The 23,156-nt window shown below is 41.7% G+C and overlaps 2 protein-coding genes across 2 annotated transcripts; one reads left to right on the forward strand and one right to left on the reverse strand.

Moving 5' to 3' along the window:
• The first annotated feature begins 3,382 nt into the window (after window positions 1-3,382).
• CCNG1 (cyclin G1) lies at window positions 3,383-14,767 on the forward strand. Its single transcript, XM_088661744.1, has 7 exons — window positions 3,383-3,685; window positions 5,611-5,874; window positions 8,964-9,217; window positions 9,596-9,674; window positions 9,765-9,863; window positions 11,343-11,538; window positions 13,070-14,767. Exons 2-7 carry the CDS (start codon window positions 5,611-5,613, stop codon window positions 13,150-13,152), a joined length of 975 nt encoding a protein of 324 aa, XP_088517870.1. The 5' UTR covers window positions 3,383-3,685; the 3' UTR covers window positions 13,153-14,767.
• A 3,071-nt stretch (window positions 14,768-17,838) lies between these two features.
• NUDCD2 (NudC domain containing 2) lies at window positions 17,839-23,129 on the reverse strand. Its single transcript, XM_035104953.3, has 4 exons — window positions 22,898-23,129; window positions 20,321-20,369; window positions 18,731-18,882; window positions 17,839-18,178 (listed from the first exon to the last, which is right to left on the reverse strand). The coding sequence occupies exons 1-4, from the start codon at window positions 23,084-23,086 to the stop codon at window positions 18,095-18,097; spliced, it is 474 nt and encodes a 157-aa protein (XP_034960844.1). The 5' UTR covers window positions 23,087-23,129; the 3' UTR covers window positions 17,839-18,094.
• Window positions 23,130-23,156: the final 27 nt, after the last annotated feature.

The following is a 23,156-nucleotide window of genomic DNA, read 5'->3' on the forward strand; positions in this document are numbered from 1 at the left end:
TGAACTGGAAGCATCCAGGCAGGCAGTAGCCATTAATTAGGTGAATTGCTATCCTGCAGTGTTTTTAAAACACACACACAGGCACAGGCACACACATTCAGTTCAGGAAGCGGAACAGATAATGTATGCATAACTTTTAACTTAATTGTGCTCGATTCTAAACTTCTTCTGTGCAAATAGCACTCTCTCCACCATAAGAAAAGAAAGCCATAAATGGTGTTTAACAGCTGAAAGACAAAATTATATGCAATCAACAGCTGCTCGTTACGGAATTGCTACTTTAGGAGTGCAGCTGTTTCATTGTGTCTACTTTCAGCATTAGTCGACTCTTCTTTCCTGAGGCCTTCTAAGATACTGTCATTCTCCTACAAAGAAGAGAATGAGGGCTTAACCCTACACAACTGTAGCCTGTAAAAGACTATGCACTGTCAGCAATCTTCGCAGTTTCAGTCAGATCGTATCATTTTCCACAGCAGGGCCAAATGCCTTCATGGGATACCAGTGATATCCAGAAAAAGAAGTGCTATTTGTAGTTATTTCCGTCCTTAGCATGTTTCGTTCTGCATCAAGGGGACGTTATCTAACCTCCTTACAAACTTTGTGCAAATGAATCAGGATGAATGTTCATAAACTTTTGCTTTTAAAATCAGTGCTGTGCCAGAGTCAGAGAGAATGCTTTAACAATACAATCTTTATTACGGTCCACAGACCCATCAATTCGTTACAAAGCGATACCCAATAAGGACACCCTGCCTTCAGGTTTCAAAAACATTTTCTTCAAACTTAGAGTTGGGATCATTGATTCTTGCAACCACCGATAGAAACTTCGCCACTGCTAAGGTTCTAGCATTTGACCAGTCTTCCAATAGGAACTTGATACCTGTACAATACTCCTCCGATTTTCCTGGGATCAGGGCCAGCAAGGGTGAAATCAATTCAGCCCTAGCTTGCTTGAACTTCACACAGTACAGCATAATATGTTTTATAGAGTCTGTGTCTTGGGCACACGAGAACAGTCTTTCCTGGTAGGGGACTCCTCTTTTAAATGACCTAGAAGGCTGCCTAATTGACCCAGATGGACACCTTCCAAAAATAGGAGTGAGAAGGACCCCTTTGTTGCTCTATGCAGATGACGCGGCCATTATTTCACATTCTAGACCAGGCTTGAAACATCTGCTTTAACAATTTTATTCTGCTGGTCCTTTATTCCCCACAAAATAAACAGAATAAATAATAATACACTTTCCCCCTCTGTACTGGGGATACTGTGAGAGCAGAGATTCTCCCCACCCACCCCCATGTGGTGGTCATGTGAGAAAATTGCAACATTTTGGAATATTGTATAATATTTCAATAGATTAATAAAAATAACCCATCATTACAATAAGACCCACAACTGGCTTTATTACTTATTTTTGATTATCATACCAAAACTATAATACATAAGGACTTGAGATAAACTTTTTATTAATTGCTGCGATATTTATTATTGCCCAAATTTAGAATGTCCCCAAACCTAAGTTGCTATGGTATCAAGCCTTGATGGTAAAAAATGTACACATAAACAGAAATCATTATGAAAAGGAACACAGACAGACAATTTTCAAATGATTTTATTTTGTTATATATGCAGGCAGTATGGAAAACACATGCAGACCACCAATGACCCATAGTTAACTCCAGTTGGGAAACTTGGGTTGTGCCCTCAGAAATACAGACCTAAAACATGGGCATAGTTAGGATTTGTGGGGGGGGGGGACCCCTTGTCATCATCATCATCTGTCTGTCTCTGTCTCGCAACAGAAATTACCTTCTTTTGACCCCAAGTGCCCAGGAAAATCTGTCAAAATCTTCAGTCATTTGAAAACTAGAAAGTTAAATAATAATAAAATAACACCAGTGAGTACCTTTCACGTGGTTTACATTTTGCAAAATTACAAAGAACATGCCCTTTTCATCTTATTTTTACAAAATCTAAACTAAAACAAGTTTTCCTGGATTTGTTAGAAACCTTTTCAGCACTTCCTTCTCAAATTACTCCTTTTTTCCAATGCATTTTTTCTGTGTACACTCAGTAAGCATTGCCCATTGAGAAGGCCCCCCTTGTCATCGTCGACCTTAGCCAAGTTTTACTTTCTGCAAGGTACTGAATGACCACTCTTCTGTACAAGTGGTGCATGGCTGAGCAAGAGAGATAGCCAGTTAGAAACCACTGCTGTAGTATCCTAAATTGTGATGTTCTGCAGAGAATAGCTCACACAGTGCAACGAAGGATGAAATGATATGTTACATGCATAAGTGTAACAAAAGCAGGCCCTAACTTTTTTTTTCTAGGAAAATGCTTGCTAGGGAGGGAAATTGTGGTATTTCAGTGAGCATTTCAATTTCAAATATTCTGATGATTTCTACTTTTAGTTAAGTATTTTTATTTATTTACTTGATATAATGGGGAGCAGCTGCCCCCCTCCAACCCACTGGCTATGCCCACGCTGCCATGAAAAAAGGGGTAAGTGAATATCTACATCAGGAACAAGGGGTTGGACGATAAAGATCTACATTGGGGCCTGTTGTTCTTATGGATCCTGCCAGTAGAGGTGGTTGTCTCCCCTGTGCTGATCCTGTCAATTAGCCTAAAGGCTGAAACACCCAGCCTTTCCTTGCTGCGTTTGGTAGAGACAAACCTCTCTTGCCTAATACAAACTTCCCTATTTTGCAAACACAAACCTTTTTTCAAACTTCAGTGCATGCAAACATTACATTATATATTTAACAATCATCAACGGCCTTCAGTATTAACCTGAAGATTGCCACTTGTCCAGTTTTAATTTTAATTTGTTTGAATTCATTGTGGGATGTATCTTAATTTATCGATCACTTGTTTTTATGCATTGTCTTACTTGTATGATGTTAGCCGCTCTGAGCCCGGCTTTGGCAGGGGAGGGCAGGATATATTATTATTATTATTATTATTATTATTATTATTATTATTATTATTATTATTATTATTATTAGAGATAGTGACTTGGCTTACAGTCGCTTACAAGTTTCTTCCAGAGGTTTTAATCCTCTGTCCTTAATGCAGAAATCCTTTGAGCAGTCAGATTTATTGAAGGAATGATTGTGCAGTGGGGTTTTTTCTGCACCACTCTCTGTAGCCTGTCCGCAGTCCTGGTTAACCTACGCAAAGCCAGGCGAGCCAACTAAGTTTCGACCAGCGGTAACAGAGATGGCGAAACGGGATACCGGAGCTCGCGCTCGACTCTTTCTCTCTACGTATGGGCTTCCTCTCGCTCGGCCAGGGGGCGGGGCTGAACGAGAAGCTTTGATTCGCCCATCAGGTCAAAGTAGCGACCAATCGAAGGAGAGCGACACTTTTATACATATGCAGAGAGGCGGAGCTTCGTGGAAGATATTTGCAGCAGCAGGAAGAAAAGGCTGGGCTGGGCAAGAAATGGAAGAACTTATTTATACAAAGGCCAGTTCTTTGCTTTTTTTCTAATGCTATTTAAAATAAACGGATGCTTTTAGAACAAGAAGTTCTGTAGAATGTTTACAAGTTTATTTGTTTTTAGTGCCAATCTTTTATTTCCGCGTACTTCGCCTGGAGTTAGGAGGACGGGCGAGAGGAGCAGCGCTTCCCAAACTTCTGGTTTTCATTTCTCCTGGTCATTTCTCCTGTCACAAGGTAGGTGACAGGCGAGGGGTTTCAATGGGTAGGTGGGAGGTTTCTGACGCATAAGACCAGCTTTTGGGAGGAGGGAAGAGATGGAGAGGGAAAGGGCAAGCCCGGGCATGCAAAGCCCAGAGCAGGAAGGTGCTGCCGCTGGCGCAAGAGGCGGGCGGGACCTCATGCTTTTGCAGGGTTCTCTTTGCTTTTTCCACTATGAACACCCGTAAAGGCCCCCAAATGGAACCAAAACTAAAAGAGGGGAGGGGGAGGAGACCCAGATTTAGATTTCCATATAAAAGTGCAGATTTCATTTCATGGGTCCCCTACTCAGTTCTGAAATTAGGGAGTATAGTCGCAGAAGGAGCAGGTTCCAGGCGGCCCATTGATGGTCTTGTTTTACACGCAGGGAACACAGAGCCTCAGCATAAGGCCAGCCTTTGCAACTTCACTTAAATATTGTTTGCTTATTTTAAACTTTGCATACCGCTCTTCACCATGTAGGTTTCAAAACGGCTTACAGCAATAGAATAGAAATATATGCAACATTTAAAACTTTTTAAAAATCTCATAAAAGGGGGATGTGCAAGCTTATGTCTAAATCCAATGGGTAGAACAAAAGCCATTAGATGTACTGCTGGAAAACTGTTTTAGTTCCTGTTTTTGTATTTATGTCATTGTTTAAAAACCAATCCAAAAAACATTGCTAAGAAATAAAAGATGAATAAGGGGAAATATCTGGGAAGCATTCAGAGTGCGAAGTCCTCCAGAAATGAAACAGTTTTGGCCAAGTGTCTGACACTCGGTAAGGGGCAGTTCCTGCCCCAACTTCTTATGGGACAGAGTTCCCCACTGAAGGTACTCCTGACTCAATTGATGCTTCTGGCTTAATAGTACTCACCCAAGGAGCACTACAGGGCAAGGTGGTCCTTAAAGCATCCTGGGGTTTAAGAAGAGAAGAAGAGTTTGGATTCGATATCCCGCTTTATCACTACCCGAAGTGATTAAGGGCTTTGCACACTACTACAGGGACCTTGAACTTTGCCTGGTAGCATTTAGGAAGCCAGAACAGGTCTTTCAACAATCTAGCTGCAGCATTCTGCACTAGCTGAAGCTTCCCAGACCAGATCCAAGGGCAGCTCCACATGGAGCATGTTGCAATAATCTAATATCACAAACTCATTGGGGGTTGGCAACACATGCCCATCCATTAAGAGGCCCACCAGTAAATCATTACCTCTTTGCTAGAAAGGATGCCCTTCATCCTTTAGCAGCTGTTAGCAACCCATCCTTGCTGATCTTCAACTCCAGTCCAGATACAGCCACTGCTGCCTTTTTAAAAGGGAGTGATGTGGCCTAAAAGCAGCCATGTCTGCACAGTGTAGCTGGGAGCATTAGCCTGCCAATTGTCTTGCTTTTGTTTATATCAAGCGCTGGTCAACAATCCCTTGGGCTTTGAGACTCTCACAGTACCCTCTAATTGTTGCTGCTCCAATGTGGAGTTGAGTCAGTGGACTTGACAAACAGATTGTCTTAACCCTGGGGATTTGATCTTTTTAGGCCTGTTTTGAGAGAGCGCTAATACATTCTGATGAGAGTATGCATAGTGTTTGCATATAATGTCTGTAACCTTTTAAACTTTAACCCCCTTTTTTAGCAGAATGCCACAGCTGCCACTGTGACTGCTCCCTTCTGACTATGTCCACATGGGTTGTTGGCACTACTGTCCACCTGTTCCCTCTCTACCCCTGTATTTTGCAGTATCTCATCAAAGGTGGCTTTTGGAGCTTTCATTTAAGATGAGGCAACCCATCATGCTGCTTAGCTGTTCCACTATAGCATCTGATAGTCTACCTTGGCAGGATTAAATGTGCTCCTTTTGTGAATTTGCAGACAAATGCTATGCTGTAAGCAGTTGCTCTGACCCAAGTCTTGTATTTCAGATGATTGAAACGTTGGCAGCAAGTGAGACTCTGGAATTGCTGCGGCAGCTGAGTGTGTTACTGGATCAAGAGTTAAGATGTCAGCCAAAGTTATCTGGCCTGAGAGTAATTGAATCTGCTCACGATAATGGGCTCCGGATGACGGCAAGGTTGCGAGACTTTGAAGTGAAGGACCTGCTTAGTTTAATTCAGTTCTTTGGCTTTGGTACAGAGACGTTTTCTCTTGCAGTGAACTACTTAGACAGGTTTCTGTCAAAAATGAAGGTAAGTCTTGAACAACAAAGCTGTAGGCTCATTCATCTCTTCATAACCATATAGACTTTACAGGCTTTGACTGCAAGGAGAGTTGCATTCAATTCAACATGCATGCATGCAGTTATGCTATGTAAATCCTCTTGACTGGAATTCAGATTTGGAGGTCTCAGTGGTTCAGAGCATCAGAAACTTCTGCTTGTCTCATTGATTCAAGCAATTCTGAATGCATTCAAAGACTAAAAACTATCAAAGCACATGTTTGAGAGGCTTCTTTTGCTCCTGCCTCTTGAGCAGGAGTAGAGATTGGGTTTCAACATGAAATGCATAACTGTATCTTGAACTTGCATGCCAAGTTTAATGTTGCCTCTCTTTCACCAGTTGCATTGTGTCTTTTGTATATTTGCTAGCTGCCTTGAAAAGAGATGTGAGGCTGTGACTGTGCCTGCCCTTAAAATGCAGAATGTATATAATTCTGAGGTCTCAGTATTCGAGGATGATGCTGTGTATCACAAGTGCAGAAGTAAACGAAAAATTGCAAGAACTCGGGCCAGAAAGGATAATTTCAAAAAATATTCACAAAGTTTTATTCAGGATAACTTCCAGTAAATATCAACATCAGGACAAGGCCCTGTTTCGATGATTCTTCATCAGCTGGAATGTAAAAGTTAACATAAATGTTTGTAATGAGAAATTAAATTTAAAGATCTTTTGGTGAAATCAGATATACTTCCAAAAACTACAACGAGAGAAGATTCTCCCCGAGGTCACTTCAAACGTGGTAGATGCAATGTATGCAAATATTCCTTACAGGTAAAGGAGTTCTTTGATCAACACTCCAAGTTTAAGTTCACCATCAAACATTTTAGCAACTGTAACACAAAAAACTGCATATATGCATGGATCTGCCCTTGCCAAAAAATGTACATTGGAAAATGCTCTAGACCCATCAAACTTAGAATAAGTGAACACCGCTCCAGAATCCGTAATCACATTTTGGAGGCGCCACTAGTTGAACATTATACTCAACACAAACATACAGAAGATGACTTCTCATTCTTTGTAATCTGGACATTGCCGCAAACCCGCTTTCAACGTATGAACATTGACAGACTCCTTCTCCAACAGGAGTCCAAATTTATTCATCTTTTCAACACTTTACATCCAGGGGGCTTGAACAATAGTCTAGACTTCACATCATTCCTATAATCGAATTTGTACTTTGTAACAACATTGAACCTAGTTATGTCCATATGCCTTTAAATTATCTCAACACTTGTAGTCCTAAATGCTATACTGTCTCTTTAATTTTGCTGCAACCTCGTTTCCTCTATCATTTAAGTGCTGCAAACAATTTGAGTTAGCAAAGCAAACATACTTGGTACACTTAGACCTAAGAAACCTCGGTAAGCTACCTTTGTTTTTACAAGTATTATAACTCTGTTTGTAGAAAACTACAAGTATTCCTGTAACAAGGATTGTTATATTTTGTAAGAGGATTTCTTATTTAAGTTTAGACAAGCCTTTTGTACGCTACAAGCAGTTTAAATCTTTATTTAGAAAGCAGACTATAAGGTTGAAGTTAGGTTGGTCACTCAAAGATATATCAGTAATGTTTATTTGAATACAGTCTCTGTCCTTTTTATTTGTTAAAACTTTATATCTTAAGAGTTGAATAATTTCTCATTACAAACATTTATGTTAACTTTTACATTCCAGCTGATGAAGAATCCTGATGTTGATATTTACTGGAAGTTATCCTGAATAAAACTTTGTGAATATTTTTTGAAATTATCCTTTCTGGCCCGAGTTCTTGCAATTTTTCGTTTACTTCTGGACTTTACCAAGAACTCCAATTTCTACTGTGTATCACAAGTGGGCAACTTATCCAATACCTTGTTTTTGAGCAGTTTGAACAATGTTGTGGATTGAAAGTGTATCCCACACAGGACCTTCTGTTTCTGGTGTGCTTGTTGGAGCTATGTGGGGGTGTCCAAAATGGCTGGTGGTTGCTCCATCCACCGCAAAAAGCAAATGTGTTCATCTAGCATAGGTATGGCCTACCATTTTTGGCCTGAGCACCAAATTGATCATGACCAACTCATCCTAGACCATATGGCAAGTGGGTGGGGGCAAGACCCAATTCTCAAGCTCCCTTCTCCACGCTATTTTAAATCATGTCTGTATTCATTATTAAATTCAGGTTGCTGTTGTTTTTTAAATATTTTTAAGGACGTTTCCAGGTGGGGTGGAGGATGTTACAGACCTTGTAGAATTGAACCAGGAGACATTTAGGAGCAGTCAGTCAAACAAGCAAATAGTACCTTTTTGAAAGAAATAAAAAGTATTTAAGCAACGAACTGTTGTGTGCCAGGCATACACAATCTTTCTTGACTGCCTTTCTGCAAGAGGGCAGGGGTTATCTGTACTGAACCTGAATAACTTTAAAACATTTGAGACACGTATATGACAGTGGGTACTTGGGGAGTGATAAATAGTTGCCTTGCTTCCCCAAGCGTAGAGCTAACTGAGCATCCATTTCTATTTAAGGGATGACTGTAGGCTTATGCAAGGATATTTGGAATGAACTTTCCACTCAAGGAAGTTAAGATGATTTATTGCGGGTGGTGGGAGGAGAAGGAGAACTTTTGGAAGTTCTACAGGGAAGCACAGCTTAATGGCAGAACACCTGCCTTTCATGTGTAAGGTTCCAGCTCAATTCCCAGCTAGATCCTGAAATGGTTCCCACCTGGAACCCCTACCAGTCAATACTGAATCTTGATAGATCTGACCCAGGAGTGCAGAAAGTTGTCCTAAACCATTTTACACATATAAAAATGTTTGACTTGTAGCTCATTAATCCTATGATGTGGAGTCTTAACTCCCATTGAGTACAGTGGTATTTACTTCCTGATTAGCTGTTTCTTAGCAGCCTAAGAGTAAAACAAAGGAAATTGAATAAAAAAATTCCTTCAGTAGCACCTTAAAGACCAACTAAGTTTTTATTTTGGTATGAGCTTTCGTGTGCATGCACACTTCTTCAGGAAATTGCACATTGGATAGAAAAAACCCTTAATCTCTGACTGTCTTTCCTCTTCTAGGTACAGCCAAAACACTTGGGCTGTGTTGGGCTAAGCTGCTTCTACCTAGCTGTGAAAGCGACAGAAGAAGAGAGGAATGTTCCATTAGCCACCGACTTAATTAGAATAAGCCAGTACCGATTCACAGTTTCCGACTTGATGAGAATGGAGGAGATTATTCTGGAGAAGCTGTGTGGTAAAGTGAAAGCAACGACTGCCTTCCAGTTTCTGCAACTTTATCACTCGGTCCTACACGGCAGCCTAACCTATGAAAGGTAGAGAGTTTTCCTTTCAGAACATGTTTGGAATGGGCAGTTCCATTTAGGTAGAGTGGAAGTCTTTGCTTGGATGGAATTTGAGAACAGTGGAAAGTGAAATCTGAGGAATCTGCATTTTGATATTTTGTCACCTTGGAAACTGGTTTTAGATCATTTCGGTGTTGTTAATTTCTTCTGTATTTTATGGTTTCATAGTTTTATGATGTGTTAATGATATATGTATATGAGTTGGTGGTTTAGAAATAAAAAAATGAATATTACTAAACTGATCTAAAATTTCTGTAGCTGTTCAAAGTTTAGTAAGGTTAGCTTTGCCATGTAAACTTTGTCTGCAAAGACAGAGAATCTACTAAACTAGGTCTCACTTTCTGACAGGAAGAAACATCTTAATTTTGAGAGACTTGAAGCCCAGCTCAAGGCATGTCACTGCAGGATTGTTCTTTCGAAAGCAAAGGTAAGGATCTTGATTGATCGGTGCTTGCAGATATTCTGCAGAACCTGGAGAGGATTGATTGTCATCTGAATTGCTTTGTCTGTTCCTCAGCCATCTGTCTTGGCTCTCTCAATATTGGTCCTGGAAGCTGAAGAAGAAAAACTGCCAGAATTGGAGGCCACCATAGAACACCTTCAAATACATTCCAAGGTAGGCTGTGGATAAATGCTTAGTCCAGAAGATTGGATCTCTTTGTTGCCAACCGCCTTGAGTTAATGGATAAGAGCCTCTTGCCTAATAAGAGACTATGTACAATGAATGATTTTGTCTACTCCGGTTTTCAGCATGATTAGATCCCATAGAATCTTAGAGGTTTTCAGCATTTTGGGGTCCACGGCTCCCTTGAGCAACTACATTCTTTCTGCAGCTCCCCTGTGGGGCTCAGGAGCCCAGTTCTGTCACCCCTTGCCTGCAGAGCTGGCAGCCTCTCACCCTTTTTCAAATACCTTCCCTTGTGGAGTGTTCCCTCAGCCTCCTCTCCTGCTGCTGCTGCCCCTGGTCTCGGAGCTGCTTCCCCCCTCCCACAGGGGCCTGGAAAGCACCCCCTGGCCAGCCCCAGAGGCACCATTCATCTGGGGAGCTTGTAGTCGGGGCTGCTGCAAGAAACAGCTGCGCAATCCTTGGGGAGGCAGAGGTGCAAGAAGGCATCAGAGGAGGGAGAGAAGGAAAGAAGGACAGAGGCCAGAGTTGCCCATGGCACCCCTGGCCATCATTCAAGGCACCCCAGGGTGCCACGGCACACTGGTTGAAAACCACTGGGTTAGAGGGGATCTCAAAGATCTGCTAGCCCAACCCCCTATCGATATACAAAATGGAAATTTTGGGATAGATCTTTCCCTGGGGAAGCAGGGTATATTACTACCTGGTTTGGACAGTTGTCAGGGGGCAGAGTGTAGACTTAAGTGAGTAAGAATGTCAAAACTTGTCGGAGCTTGATACACAGGGTGGTGTTGAAACCTTGCTTAAGGGTATTGTTATTAGTACAGGCGGTGACCATTTTGCACGCATCCAGATGATGCGCAACTGCTGATGCACGGATCCTTTTGCACCCAGAAGAGGGTAGAATGGGTGTGCTTGCAGGTGTAACAGGGCAGAATAGCTTCTGCGGACTGTGCCCGCGCATGTGGGGGTCAGGAATGGAACCCCCGCTCAGAATGGTCGCCACCTGCAGTAGTGTTGCTTGTTAGCTGCTTTATACAAGAAACAACAACACTCAATTCAATTCAGCAAGTTAGACTACAGATAAAATTGGTTTAAAGCCAGAAATTTAACAATTTATTATACAGAATTTCTAAAATGAACCTCCCAGCAACACAGAAAGAATAAGTCCTACCCTACCCTACTAAAATATGAGCATCACACTTAACTACCAAAGGCTTGGGTAAATAAAAAGTATCTTAGCCTGGCACCTAAAAACTGACAATGATGGTGTCAGACATGTTGTCTCTATGGAGCACATTCATCAGGTGGCAGATCAAATTGTATGTTATTGTCTGCCAATCGCAACAGCTTGCTTGGTTCCTAATATTTATCATGAAAGCCAAGTACACACCTGACTTTCAAACAAAGCGTTGCTGCTTTCTCAGTGGCACTGATTAGTTTTTATATTTTCCAACTTGCTTCTGGCAGATAAATGGCAGAGAGCTGTCTTTTTGGAAAGAGCTTGTGTCAAAGTGCCTTTTGGAATACTCCTCAAGCAAGTGCTCCAAACCAAATGTTCAGAAGCTGAAATGGATTGTGTCCGGCCGCACGGCACGGCAGCTAAAGCACAGTTACTACAGAATCGCCCATCTTCCCACCATCCCAGAAAGTGGTTTCCTAAAAGGTGAGTAAATTTGAAATAAGGTTCTGTAAAACTGTAGCTTAATCGCTTTTAAATAAGTTGCCTACATGGCATGTGGGGTTTTCTTTAACTTTTAATTTGTTTAGAAGAAGTTCAAGGCATAATTTTAAAAATACTTTCTGACCCTCTCTCACTCTGTGTCATAGTACTAGTTACAGGTAGGTAGCCGTGTTGGTCTGACGTAGTCGAAACAAAAAATAAAAAAAAATCATTCCAGTAGCACCTTAAAGACCAACTAAGTTTGTCATAGGTATGAGCTTTCGTGTGCATGCACACTTCTTCAGATACCTGTTTCAGTGTATCTGAAGAAGTGTGCATTCACATGAAAGCTCATACCTATGACCAAACTTAGTTGGTCTCTAAGGTGCTACTGGAATGAATTTTATTTTTTGTTTTGTCTGTGTCATAGTGTGTGGGTTGGTCAGCAGTGCTAGTTAAATATCAAAGCTTTCATACCTGCTCCACTCTTGACCTTTTCAGGGAGAAAGGGAAGAAGGTTCTTTAAATATTGACAGCACTCACAAGCGCACAAAAAGTGGGTGCAGGAGTAGCCAGTCTGCCTCTGAAGTACTAACTAGTGTAGCATTAGGATGGAAACCTGTGGCCTTCCAGATGTTTTACTCCCATGAGCCTCAGCCAGCACTGTCAATGGTCAGGAATGACCACCGGAAAGGCTACAGATTCCTATTTCCCAGTGGTAAAAGTGTTGACCACCAGAATGATCATGGTTGTGCAGTGCTATTTTTCTAGAAAAAAGAAGTGCCAGAACTCACAATGAACACTTCCCTCGTTCTTTTAGAAGGGCAATGGGGCCCGCCTTAGAGGTGCCAGAACTGAATTCCGGTGTGTTCCGGCTGGGGTGTGTGTGTGGAAGCAATGCTGGTGCACATTAATGTACTTCTGCCATCTTTCCATTAGTAATGTCTTCATGGTAGGCTAAGTCGTGGTTTTGAAATAGATCAAAACTCGCTCCTCCTGCAAGCGGAAAGGTGAAAGGGTGGGGAAATTCTCGCCAATCTTCCCACTGCAGAACTTGCTTATTTACTGAGAACTGAATGTTGTAGGAACCTTGTTTAGCGGACTGGCAGACTAAACGATTGGACTATGCAGAGATGGCGAGAATGACTGGGAAAATCAGAAACCAGGAGAATCAAAACTTCAACTAAGAATGGGAGAAATTTATATTATATTTGACAGGCCACTGTAAACATTTGAACTCTTTGGCAGGTCTTAAATAACTCTTGCAATGTTACATAAACTTTGGATACAACGGAGGACTAAAAAATGAGGAGGATTTATAATATGCAGTTGAAAAGGTTAACCAAAGAACCCACGGAGGGAAGGAGAGAAGTCTAGAGAGATTCGCAAGAATTTTGCGTTTTTTTTATTTGTGATTTTGAGTGGGGTTTTTTTAAAAGAGAACTGAATGTTGTAAACAGTGCTGATTAAATCATACTATTTTACTTCCCCCTTGCAATAACATTTTATTATTATTATTCATTTAACTACAGAGAATCCATAAGAGAAGATGGGAGTGCAGATTTGGCTAGGATCTCCTTTTGTACTGGAGCAGAGAATCAGCTGGATATATCTTGAACCCTGCTGAAAACCAATATCCATGCTCATTTTAAAATGTCGCTACCCGTTATATCAGTACTGTTCGTTTTTAACCCCTGATGATGAAGAATGAAGATACTCTTACAGAATGATCCCTGAGCCTAAAGCATAGATAGACCTATGGCAGCTATTCAAGTGTTTCATTCTGACTTCTGGAGGAAAGTGAAATTCATTCTACCATTAGTGTTTGATCGTACACATTTCTACACAGACTTTTTAACATGTTCAGACCACGTTTAAGCAAGTGAAACTTTAATGTCCCAACTGAATCCAGGATTCTGAAACTTCTTGAAATAATGATGCACTTTAAAAGTACGGAACTGGATTATATGTCTGTGCCAAGACTAAATCAGATGGGTATTGCAAGTGTTTGAGTTAAACTATGATGTTTTTAGTGTGTTCTAAGCACCAGGGTATTAGAAGTAAAGTATATAATGTGACTAGCACCACTTCACTGCACAAGTGTAAATGCTGCTTAATGTCTGCTTTTTTAAAAAACACAGTTTGAAACTTTACAATGTTCACTGACACTTAAGCTGAGGTAAGAATGTAGGTCAAGCATTGGGACATTAGCACTACCTAAAAATAGAAAGGCTGTCTGAGACGCTTCGTCCAAAGTCTGTACTGAGTTAAACAGTTTAAAAATGTGTGGAAGTAGGAAGTGTGAAAGGCAGTCCTTGGGTACATCTTGGGGAACATGATAGTGACTGGTTAAAACATGTGAGGTGTGGATTGCAGTAGAACATTGCGTTAGGTTGGTTTTATAAACCTCATACATAAGCTTGTTTTATTTTAAGCTGGAAAGTGTTTCTGGAAGAAGATTGCATAATGTGGCAATGACTGGGTTTTACCAGAAAAGGTCCCCTTGATGCCAGTGTGAGCCAGTTAGGTCTAGATACCACCGATGAGTATTGGAAAGTTTAAATGGACAGCTGAGGTGGGGAAGAAAACATGAGCTAACTTTTTAGCATCGTGGCCACTTGAATGCGGATATAGCAGCCTTGGGAGTGATGATTTGGGAGCACAGTATGAAGGAAAGTAATGCTTAGTGCAGTTTTGCCATAAGGCTGTGAATGATGTACTGAAACCCTGTGCCACTGTACATCAGAAGTAGCTTTCCTACCTTGGCTGAATCATCACCTCTACATTACTTACTCTGAATGGCATCCACTTCTAGTCTAGGTGTCTTCCAGCTGTTAACTGGGTTCGTAACTTATTCTGTAGCTGTATTAATGAATGTAGCCGCCTGTCTAAATACGTATATGGTCATTTCTACCTGTGTTGAAGCTGCTGGCCTAAAACTCTTTGTGATAAAGTATTCTAGAGCTTCAATACCAACTTCTACCTCAATACAAGCTACTCAAAATGAAGTGATAGAATGTTTCCTTAAACCATTGGTTTCCGAGTGACCATACCATGAAACTTACTGATGCATTGATATCTCCTAACATGTGCCTTTTGCCATCTGGATATAGAGGTGGGTGGAGAGAGAATTTAGAAATCTATTCTGTGTGAGTCAGGGAATGCTGCAACTAGTTAACAAGTGCCATTATGCCTTGTAAGAAACAGTGTGCCTTTCAATAAAGCATATTGAAATGGAATTGTGCAAGTGAATTTCTTTGCCCTACATCCCGCAGGTAATTAGCTTTAAGCAAATGAACAAAACACCTCTTTCCTACGGTACCATGTCCACATTTTGAAGCCGAAGAGAGGTGGCTAGGCAAAGAGCTCCCTATCCCTTTTTTTCTGCACCATGGCATACAGAAGTCCTGCAGAGGGCAATGTGTAAATGAGCCAAAAGCTCTAAGCCTCTTCCCCATATTGTGTTTCAAATTGCAAATGGATTGTGTAAAACAGTAATAATGGAATTACAAAAATTCCTTCAGTAGCACCTGGAGTAATAATGGAATTATTGGAATTACACAATGTGAACTGAGAAGTTAAGCTCTGAGATTCCCCCGCCGGGGGGGGGGGATAAAAGCTTTGATTTAAAAATGCTTAAACAACTATAGGGAGTTAAAACCCAAACTAGTCATTGAGTAGTCAGCATCTGTCTAGGTTACATGTGCACCAGGCACAAAGTGGTCTATTTGTGTGGAGTGCCACTGCATAAATGAAAGTTTATTTCCTTTGTGGAAATAAACTTTGAAGGGGGGCTGCTCTTCAGTCATCCCCACATATCCTAAAAGTGCTAGTTTTCATTTTTTGCAGATTGCTCTGGCAGTTCTTGCTGCCCAAGGCAAATTAAAATTTTCAATTTGTTTGCTATACAGCAACATCATAGCTCAATGAATGATCAAGACACAGGGGCTGTATAAAACCAAGTGGTCTCATTGGTACAAGGACTTCCGCTCCCCAACATCTGTCCTGGTACTTTTCTCCAACCCCCAGAGCAGATGGGGTGCACAAGCAAAGAGGAAGTCTTTTTTTTGCTTACAAGATAACTTTGTTCAACACACTACTGTAACCCTTTTAGCAACAAAGGCTTCCCACCCACCCTAGCCACATGGAAGCTAAGTGTATGTTTAACACAATATAAACAAACTAAAGCTGCTCTGAGGTTTGATCAATTTGTACACAAATACAGCACATGTGGCAACTGAATAGCTAAAACAGAGCTTTTGGAGTGGGCTTCAGCAAAGAGATTTTAACTTGGAAATTATAAGCACATCCCAGTTTCTGCATTTTGTATAAATTAATTCATGGAAAATTTTGACTTTCTCAAACATGAAAATTACTGCCTCCACAGGGAACTTAAAAGAAACGTGTAGGGCCTACACTATTAAGGAGGCAACCAAACTGCAATTAAGTGTATTCATTTCACTGTGTATATACAGTCGTACCTTGGTTCTCAAACAGAATGCATTCCCGGAACCATTCAAAAACCAAGGCGCAGCTTCCAATTGGCTACAGGAGTATCCTGTAGGAGCGTCCTGCAGCCAATCGGAAGCCGCACTGGATGTCTGGCTTCCCGAAAATGGTTCGAAAACCGGAACACTCACTTCCAGGTTTCAATTGTTCGGGAGCCAAGGCGTTTGAGATCTAAGGTACGACTGTATAGGAAACAAAATGATACTGCACTTACTTTATATTAGGGTGGGGGACCTATGACTCTCCAGCTGATGTTGGACCAGTTCCCATCATCTTTGACAATTAGCAATGTTGGCTGATAGGAGCTGGATTCCAACAGTATCTACCTGGAGAACCACCGGTTCTTCACAGCTGTTCTAGAATGGGGTGCAACTGTTATACCATTTCTTGACTGCATAAGAAGTACATTTTATGTTCTTATTAAAAAAGATGTTTACAAACTAAACATTTAAAGCTTTATGTGCAGTACTGTACAGACAAGAGCTGAAGAGTAAAATAATATTGCAAGTACATCTGCATGCCCAATGACGTTTTGGGCCGGAGTTTCTCAAACGGCAAGAGGGGAAGCTGCAGGGCAAACCCTATTGAAACTAGTTACAGGTAGGTAGCCGTGTTGGTCTGAGTCGAAGCAAAATAAAAAATTCTTTCAGTAGCACCTTAAAGACCAACTAAGTTTTTATTTTGGTATGAGCTTTTGTGTGCATGCACACTTCTCCTGATACACCGAAGAATATCTGAAGAAGTGTGCATGCACACGAAAGCTCATGCCAAAATAAAAACTTAGTTGGTCTTTAAGGTGCTACTGAAAGAATTTTTTTATTTTCCTATTGAAACTGTTCCTGTGTTCTAAAGCAGTTACAGCACCAGGCCCTCATTGGATACTAAAAGTCAAAAACCCAATGGGGAATGCCACAACTCTTCGTTGTATGCAAGGCAGTTCTTTGATTCAAAGTAAGAACCACTACCATCCTTGTGGAGAGACCACTGGAATGATGACTGGCTTAGTCTGGGTAGAGGCCCAGGAAGAATATTACTGCAAGGTTACTCTGCCCAAGATTGCAGCTGATTGGCTTCATGCTTTCAGTTCAGGGTTTATCTTACAGGTGAACTTGGCACAAAAGTATGGGAGATTCTAATTACAGGTAACTCACATCTTATGCTTATTTCACTTACGCAATTGCAGCTTTGTGTGGGTGGGGTGGGGAATAAAAGACCAGAAGACACCCACTCTCCCATTTATTTATTTCCCCACAACCACCCACACAAAGTTGCAATCGCAGGGAAGGCGATGCCAGAGCCCTTGCAGCATCCCAGAGCCCTTGCGCTGCCTTCTCAAAGTCAGGTAAGCAGTGCTCCACCTTGCACGGGTTCTGGGATTCCCTGGCTTTATGCATTGTTGCACCTACGCCTGAACCCCTGGAACTGAACCCTCACGTAAGATATGAGCTACCTCTACACCCCACTTTAGCGTACACAGCTGGGTCTACAGGCACTTCCACATAATCCAAATTGTGCTTGGGTCAACTGAGTGGATGCCACACAGAATCTCAACAGCATGCCACATCTGCTTTTAATTACCCGGCCTTCAAAGGAATGTGCTATTTTATATCACAGCATAGATCACTTCAAAATTCATTTTACTAACTAGCCATGTTGGCAGTTTTCTGTCAAAATGAAAGCCAGTACATGGGTTGTAGTATTGTATTCTTATTCCAAAGAATGATGGACCCTATAGTTCTTCAACATACAATTTCAGCTGGCAGGGTTTGTTTTTTTTTTTAAAAAAAACAATAATAGCATTATTATACGTTTTTTATTGTTGATATACATATAGTACTGACTTGTGAATTATGTATATGCCATAGCATTACCATGTTAGCACAATTTAAATAAAAGCTTATCGTCGATCAGTGATCTAAAAGCTATCCAGAAAAAGCAGTGAACTATTTTTAAGCCTAGTTCTCACAAGTGAGTTCTTTGGCCAATTTATATTTCATTAACATTTTCGCTTGAGTTCAAGGGAATACATTTGGGGGGGGGGAACAGACAGCTATCTTCCAAGACTAGAGAAATCTGGCCCTCCTTTGCTGTAGTTTCCAGAAATTTCTGCTCCACTGAAGTCAAATCCAGGGTTCTGGGAAGAAAAACAACAACACATGCAAAAAAGCAATATTTTATTTATACCCATTCATCAGAGTAACTTGCAGCATTTGCTAACTGCTTTGCAAATTAAAAGAAGCATTTAGTCTAAAGGTTTAACCCAGGGGCGGCTAACCTGCGGTTGTTGCTGAACTGCAGTTTCCATTATCCCCAGGGGCCACGGATCATACTGGCTGTGGATTCATGGGAGTCACAACATCCAAAGGGCCACAGGTTCTCCACCTCTCCCCTAAACTGTGTAGGAAGCACAGCCCACCCCAGCATTCCTGTGTGCACTGCCTCTCTGCCACAGTCCAGACCATTGCATAGTCAGCTCCTATGTCAGGAGTAGAGATGGTAGAACTGGCACAACTTAAGGACATTGGGAACATGATCAGTGGGGTCACTAATGCTAGTTTGTTTATTTAGATAATTTATATACCACTGCAGCTATATTAAGGATACGTCTCAATACCCTCCTTTCGTAATGTACAAATCTTGGTTCAAATACACAGCCACAAACATTAACTGGTGTCCACAGACTTGCCTCTCTTTGGAACCTTTCTAGCGTGAGCTTCCTCTGCATCTGGTCCTGGACCCAAGGATCAGCAGCATATTCGTTCTCAAGCAAAGAACGCCAACAATTTCCAGCATCACGGTTGGTTTTTGTCAAGACGATTCGTATCAGTTTCTGGTCCTCTTTTTTAAAAAAAGTGTTTTTAAGAGAGGAAGATTACACACAACAGCTGGAAACCTACTTGCATTTAGACCTGCTCCTTTTTTTGACCAGCAAGCAAAGGCATGTGCTCTCTCTAAACCAGGCATCCCCAAACTGCGGCCCTCCAGATGTTTTGGCCTACAACTCCCATGATCCCTAGCTAACAGGACCAGTGGTCAGGGATGATAGGAATTGTAGTCCAAAACATCTGGAGGGCCGAAGTTTGGGGATGCCTGCTCTAAACTGTATTACACACAATATTTGTGGAGTTAATACCAAATGAACGAGCTTTCCTTTTTTTGACTAAGTTGTTTTGTCTTCATATATTCATCCTCAGACGGATGGTTAGTGTGCTGCAGGGGTCAGGAGCTTCTGGTCCTTCAGATATCAATGGAACATCCTGCTTGGGAGGGTCAGTGGTTCTCCAACCACTGTAGTGCACATATATCGATGGAAGATGACCAATTATTAACAGCAGCAATCATATGACAGACAGCTTGGCTGTGCAAAATTGCTGTCAGTTTTTCTGAGATTTATCATCACATTCCCAGGTGACTGAAGCTTGTAAAGTGGTACACAAATCATTTAATAAGAACAAACTTCATGCCTCTGCAGGAGTATTGTGGACTGACAAACATTTACTGAACTGGGAGAGGAAGAAAAAAGATAGCTCTATTTCTCTAGCTTCACTACAATTGCCATTCCTCTAAGCATAATTCTTTAGGCATACATAGAAGGAGGTGAGAGTTCTTTCTGTTTTCGTGCTTGTACCAGAACAAAATAAAAATAAAATGTTCTCCCCAGCAACAAGCTGTTGAGTGCCTTTGTGGACCTCTGCATAAAAGACAAACATCACAGAAACAAAACTTCCACATGCAGATGCAGTAACAGCCCCACATGCTCCCCTTTAGCCCCAATGCATGAGTGATGAGCCACAACAGGCCTTAATGAGGAATTGGAGGTCTTTGCCTGCCTATCATGACCTCATCCAACTATCTCTATGCTCAGCCAAATGAGGCAGTAACTGGAACTCACATAACATAATAGGGAGACTGTTTGGGTGTATGGGAGGCATGCACAGACTTTATTTAGTTGTTGAACTTATATCCCACTCTTCCTCCTGAAGGAGCCCAGGGCAGCAAATACAACCACAACTTATAACAAGCATTCTAAAACAGTGGAAAGATTCTGAAAACAGTTTCAGCACAAAACTTCATTTCATCCATTACTTCCACTCCCCAGGCAGTTCAGGAGAAGGGAGGGAGAAACAGGGTTCTGCCAATCCACATGTGAATCTCCCTGTGGAAGGATGAAAACCCCATGCGAATTACATGAATAAAACACTAACTTTACCGGGGAAGAAAACTCAACAAAGAAACTAAATTGCCTACCAGAAGTTCACATAAACAAAGGTTTTACCTAGTGTCCATGTTGCTTCATCCGCTATTGTAGAATCAAAGAGTTTACCCTGAAAGAAATATTAACTGTTTTAAAAAGCATGTTGTAACATGTATTTGTAAACAATCAATATTTTCTTAAATCTTCAAACTTCTTAAGCTGGTTCCAGAAATACCATTTGTTTTGTGTTGCATGTAAGTAAATGATAATTGTTTGACTCAGTCTATTTTTTTGAAAAATAGCAACTTGTTAACTAGTTTAGTAAATTTGTTTAATTACAGGGACTCAATCTCCTTGTCTGGTACTGCCATTTTAATTACTGTATACAGTTTGCAAGGATTCTATTATGCGTGCAACATCCCAATAGTGCAATATAAGCTTAATATAAACCCCTTTATTTCTCATGAATTTGTATTCCATTAATCTATAAAGGCAGAATCATATGACCTTCCGCATGTGATGAAGCAGGCAAATGCTTGCTCACACAAAAGGAATACAGAAATGTAATGATGTGCATAGGTCTGCAAGTACAAGGCTCAGATCACATTAATGGGTAAGGGTGAAACCCTGACCCCATTTACCTAGGAAAAAGGCCAATTGAATTCAACAGCATTTACTTCTGAATACATAAGGTCAGACCTGAGCTGTTAAGAGAGTGTAGGGGGCAGCAAGGAAAGAGATCAAGGATACTACCAAACCCCCACATTCACTGTCCTCTTGGATAGACAGAAGCTCTTTTTCAAAGACTCGGGTCTTTAGAGACAGTTTATGTTTGTTTGTTTAGAGGGTGTATTCTGCAACATGTCATTGCTGCAATAATAGTGCATTGTGGTGGATTTAAAAATGGACCCTCCACAGATCATTCAAGTTTATTAGGTGTTGTGCAATGTGGCCCCAGTGTTATTACATTATTGCTGTCAGCATGTACACTCATGAACGTGACTTTAGCGCAACCAGAGCAGGACTAAAGACAACTTGGGGCATCAGTAGTATGAAAAGTCACAGGATTTCAGAAGGAAGTGGCAGACATGCACTGACTGGAAACAAAGATGGATCTCTGCCCCAAACCTTTTTGCAGGTGCAAACAGTACCGAGAGTGGGATCATACATGGTAACCACTCTGATAGCACTGGGAGCACAAATAATCACAAATGCCCAATAAAACGGACAGAGGCCCTGTTTGACACATGCATATTCATCACCTGAAGACTCTTATCATCAAGTGAGACCCCTGGGTATAGGGCGGCATATAAATTCAATAAATAATAATAAAATAGTAAGTGATGGCTCACATCCACAACAATGACACAGGATAGTTTATTTATTTGTTTGATTTCATTTATATACCACAAAATCTCAGGGCGTTTCACAATATAACACCATTGCCAGAAACTCTTCTTCCCAGCATATCAACTGGTCACTTTTCCATTGAGTCAAGACAGGTGGACCTTTTGCCTTGATGCAGAAAGTCTCCTCTTACACCAGAGGAAATGAGGCAGTTACATGTTTAGTATGCAGCCAGACTAGCTTTGGGAGGTAGGCTATGGAGCTAGAGGAAGAAGAATAATAGAATTGTAGAGTTGGAAAGTACCACAAAGATCATCTAGTCCCGTGGTTCCAAACGTGGGGCACACGCCCCATAGGGTGGCAATTTGATTTTTAAGGGGGGCAATATGAGAATGAGTTCACTTTTTGAATAATAATAATAATAATAATATGTCCGGGGAGGGGGGCACCAGGTTTTTAGAGGTGTTTAGGTGGGGCATGGCCAAAAAAAGGTTGGGAACCAATGATCTAGTCAGGGCCAGATTTAGGTTTGATGAGGCCCTAAGCTACTGAAGGTAATGGGGCCCTTTATATGTCCAGCTGTCCTTTGTTAACAACAAATTGTCACTGTTTTTTGTGTTGAATATATGCTGTATGGTAATTTATGGACCTAATAGGTACCTAAAGCCATTTGCACAAAATAAAATATGTATTTTATCAAAGTAATTGATATAAAAATGAGCAAACCAGTGATATTTTAGGGAGCAGGCTAGCAGGCAGGGCCCATTACTTACATCATTGGAGCATAGACAACACAAAACACTGTTGCTGTATGCAGGTTTTATTTTATTTGTGTTGTTTTTTAATCTTATTTTTTGGAAATGTACATCCAGGTTTTCTTCCCTTTAATATTTTTTTTGGGGGGGGGGGTCCCAAGACAGTGGGGCCCTAAGCTATAGCTGGTTTAGCTTATACGTAAATCCGGCACTGGATCTAGTCCAAAGCATGGTTATAACTCACGAAGTCTAACTACAAGAGACTAAGAAAGGAACTACGGTACAGTATGTGCAACCATGCACTTAAAAGCACTCCCAACGCGCATGACTTCCTCCCAAGAATCCGCAGAGCCACAGGAACTGAAGGGTTGGAAGGGGCGCCGAGGGCCATCTAGCCCAACCCACTTGCAGTCACAGCTAGATCTTGGCAACTGTGGTTTGCAAAGGGCGCTGGGAACTCTAGCTCTGCGGTTTTCAGATCCCTTGGGAGAAGCCGTGCGCTTTGGCGCGCGCGGAGTCGCCGCCCCTGCTCCCTGCCGCCTCCTCCTCCCCGCACCTTGAGCACTTCCTCGCCGGCCACGGAGAGAGAGAGGTGGCGGCTCTTGAGGCTACACTCGACGCTCTTCGCGCGGGTCCCCTGCGGCACGTCCACCTCGATGAACACCTCTTCCATGGTCTGGTACCAGCGGCCCCAGGGGGTGGCGCACGGCACCAGCCCGCTGCGCTCTTCGAACGGCGCCGACATCCACTCAGCGGGCGCCTAGCCTCATTCCCCCCACCGCGACCCCAGCTCCGGGGAAAGGCGCATGCGCCCT

Source organism: Zootoca vivipara, chromosome 2, assembly GCF_965207765.1.
Source record: "Zootoca vivipara chromosome 2, rZooViv2.hap1.1, whole genome shotgun sequence".
NCBI lineage: Eukaryota > Metazoa > Chordata > Lepidosauria > Squamata > Lacertidae > Zootoca > Zootoca vivipara.

What these genes read in the sequence shown, in the direction of transcription:
- NUDCD2 (XM_035104953.3), bottom strand. Translation starts at nt 23,086, where the DNA reads ATGTCGGCGCCGTTCGAAGAGCGCAGCGGGCTGGTGCCGTGCGCCACC. An exon ending in CCGGCGAGGAAGTGCTCAAG is followed by an intron (nt 20,370 to 22,897) that starts GTGCGGGGAGGA and finishes TATTTCTTTCAG; the next exon opens with GGTAAACTCTTTGATTCTAC. An exon ending in TAGAAAGGTTCCAAAGAGAG is followed by an intron (nt 18,179 to 18,730) that starts GCAAGTCTGTGG and finishes TTTTCTTCCCAG; the next exon opens with AACCCTGGATTTGACTTCAG.
- CCNG1 (XM_088661744.1), top strand. Translation starts at nt 5,611, where the DNA reads ATGATTGAAACGTTGGCAGCAAGTGAGACTCTGGAATTGCTGCGGCAG. An exon ending in GGCAGCCTAACCTATGAAAG is followed by an intron (nt 9,218 to 9,595) that starts GTAGAGAGTTTT and finishes ACTTTCTGACAG; the next exon opens with GAAGAAACATCTTAATTTTG. An exon ending in AGAAAGTGGTTTCCTAAAAG is followed by an intron (nt 11,539 to 13,069) that starts GTGAGTAAATTT and finishes TTAACTACAGAG; the next exon opens with AATCCATAAGAGAAGATGGG.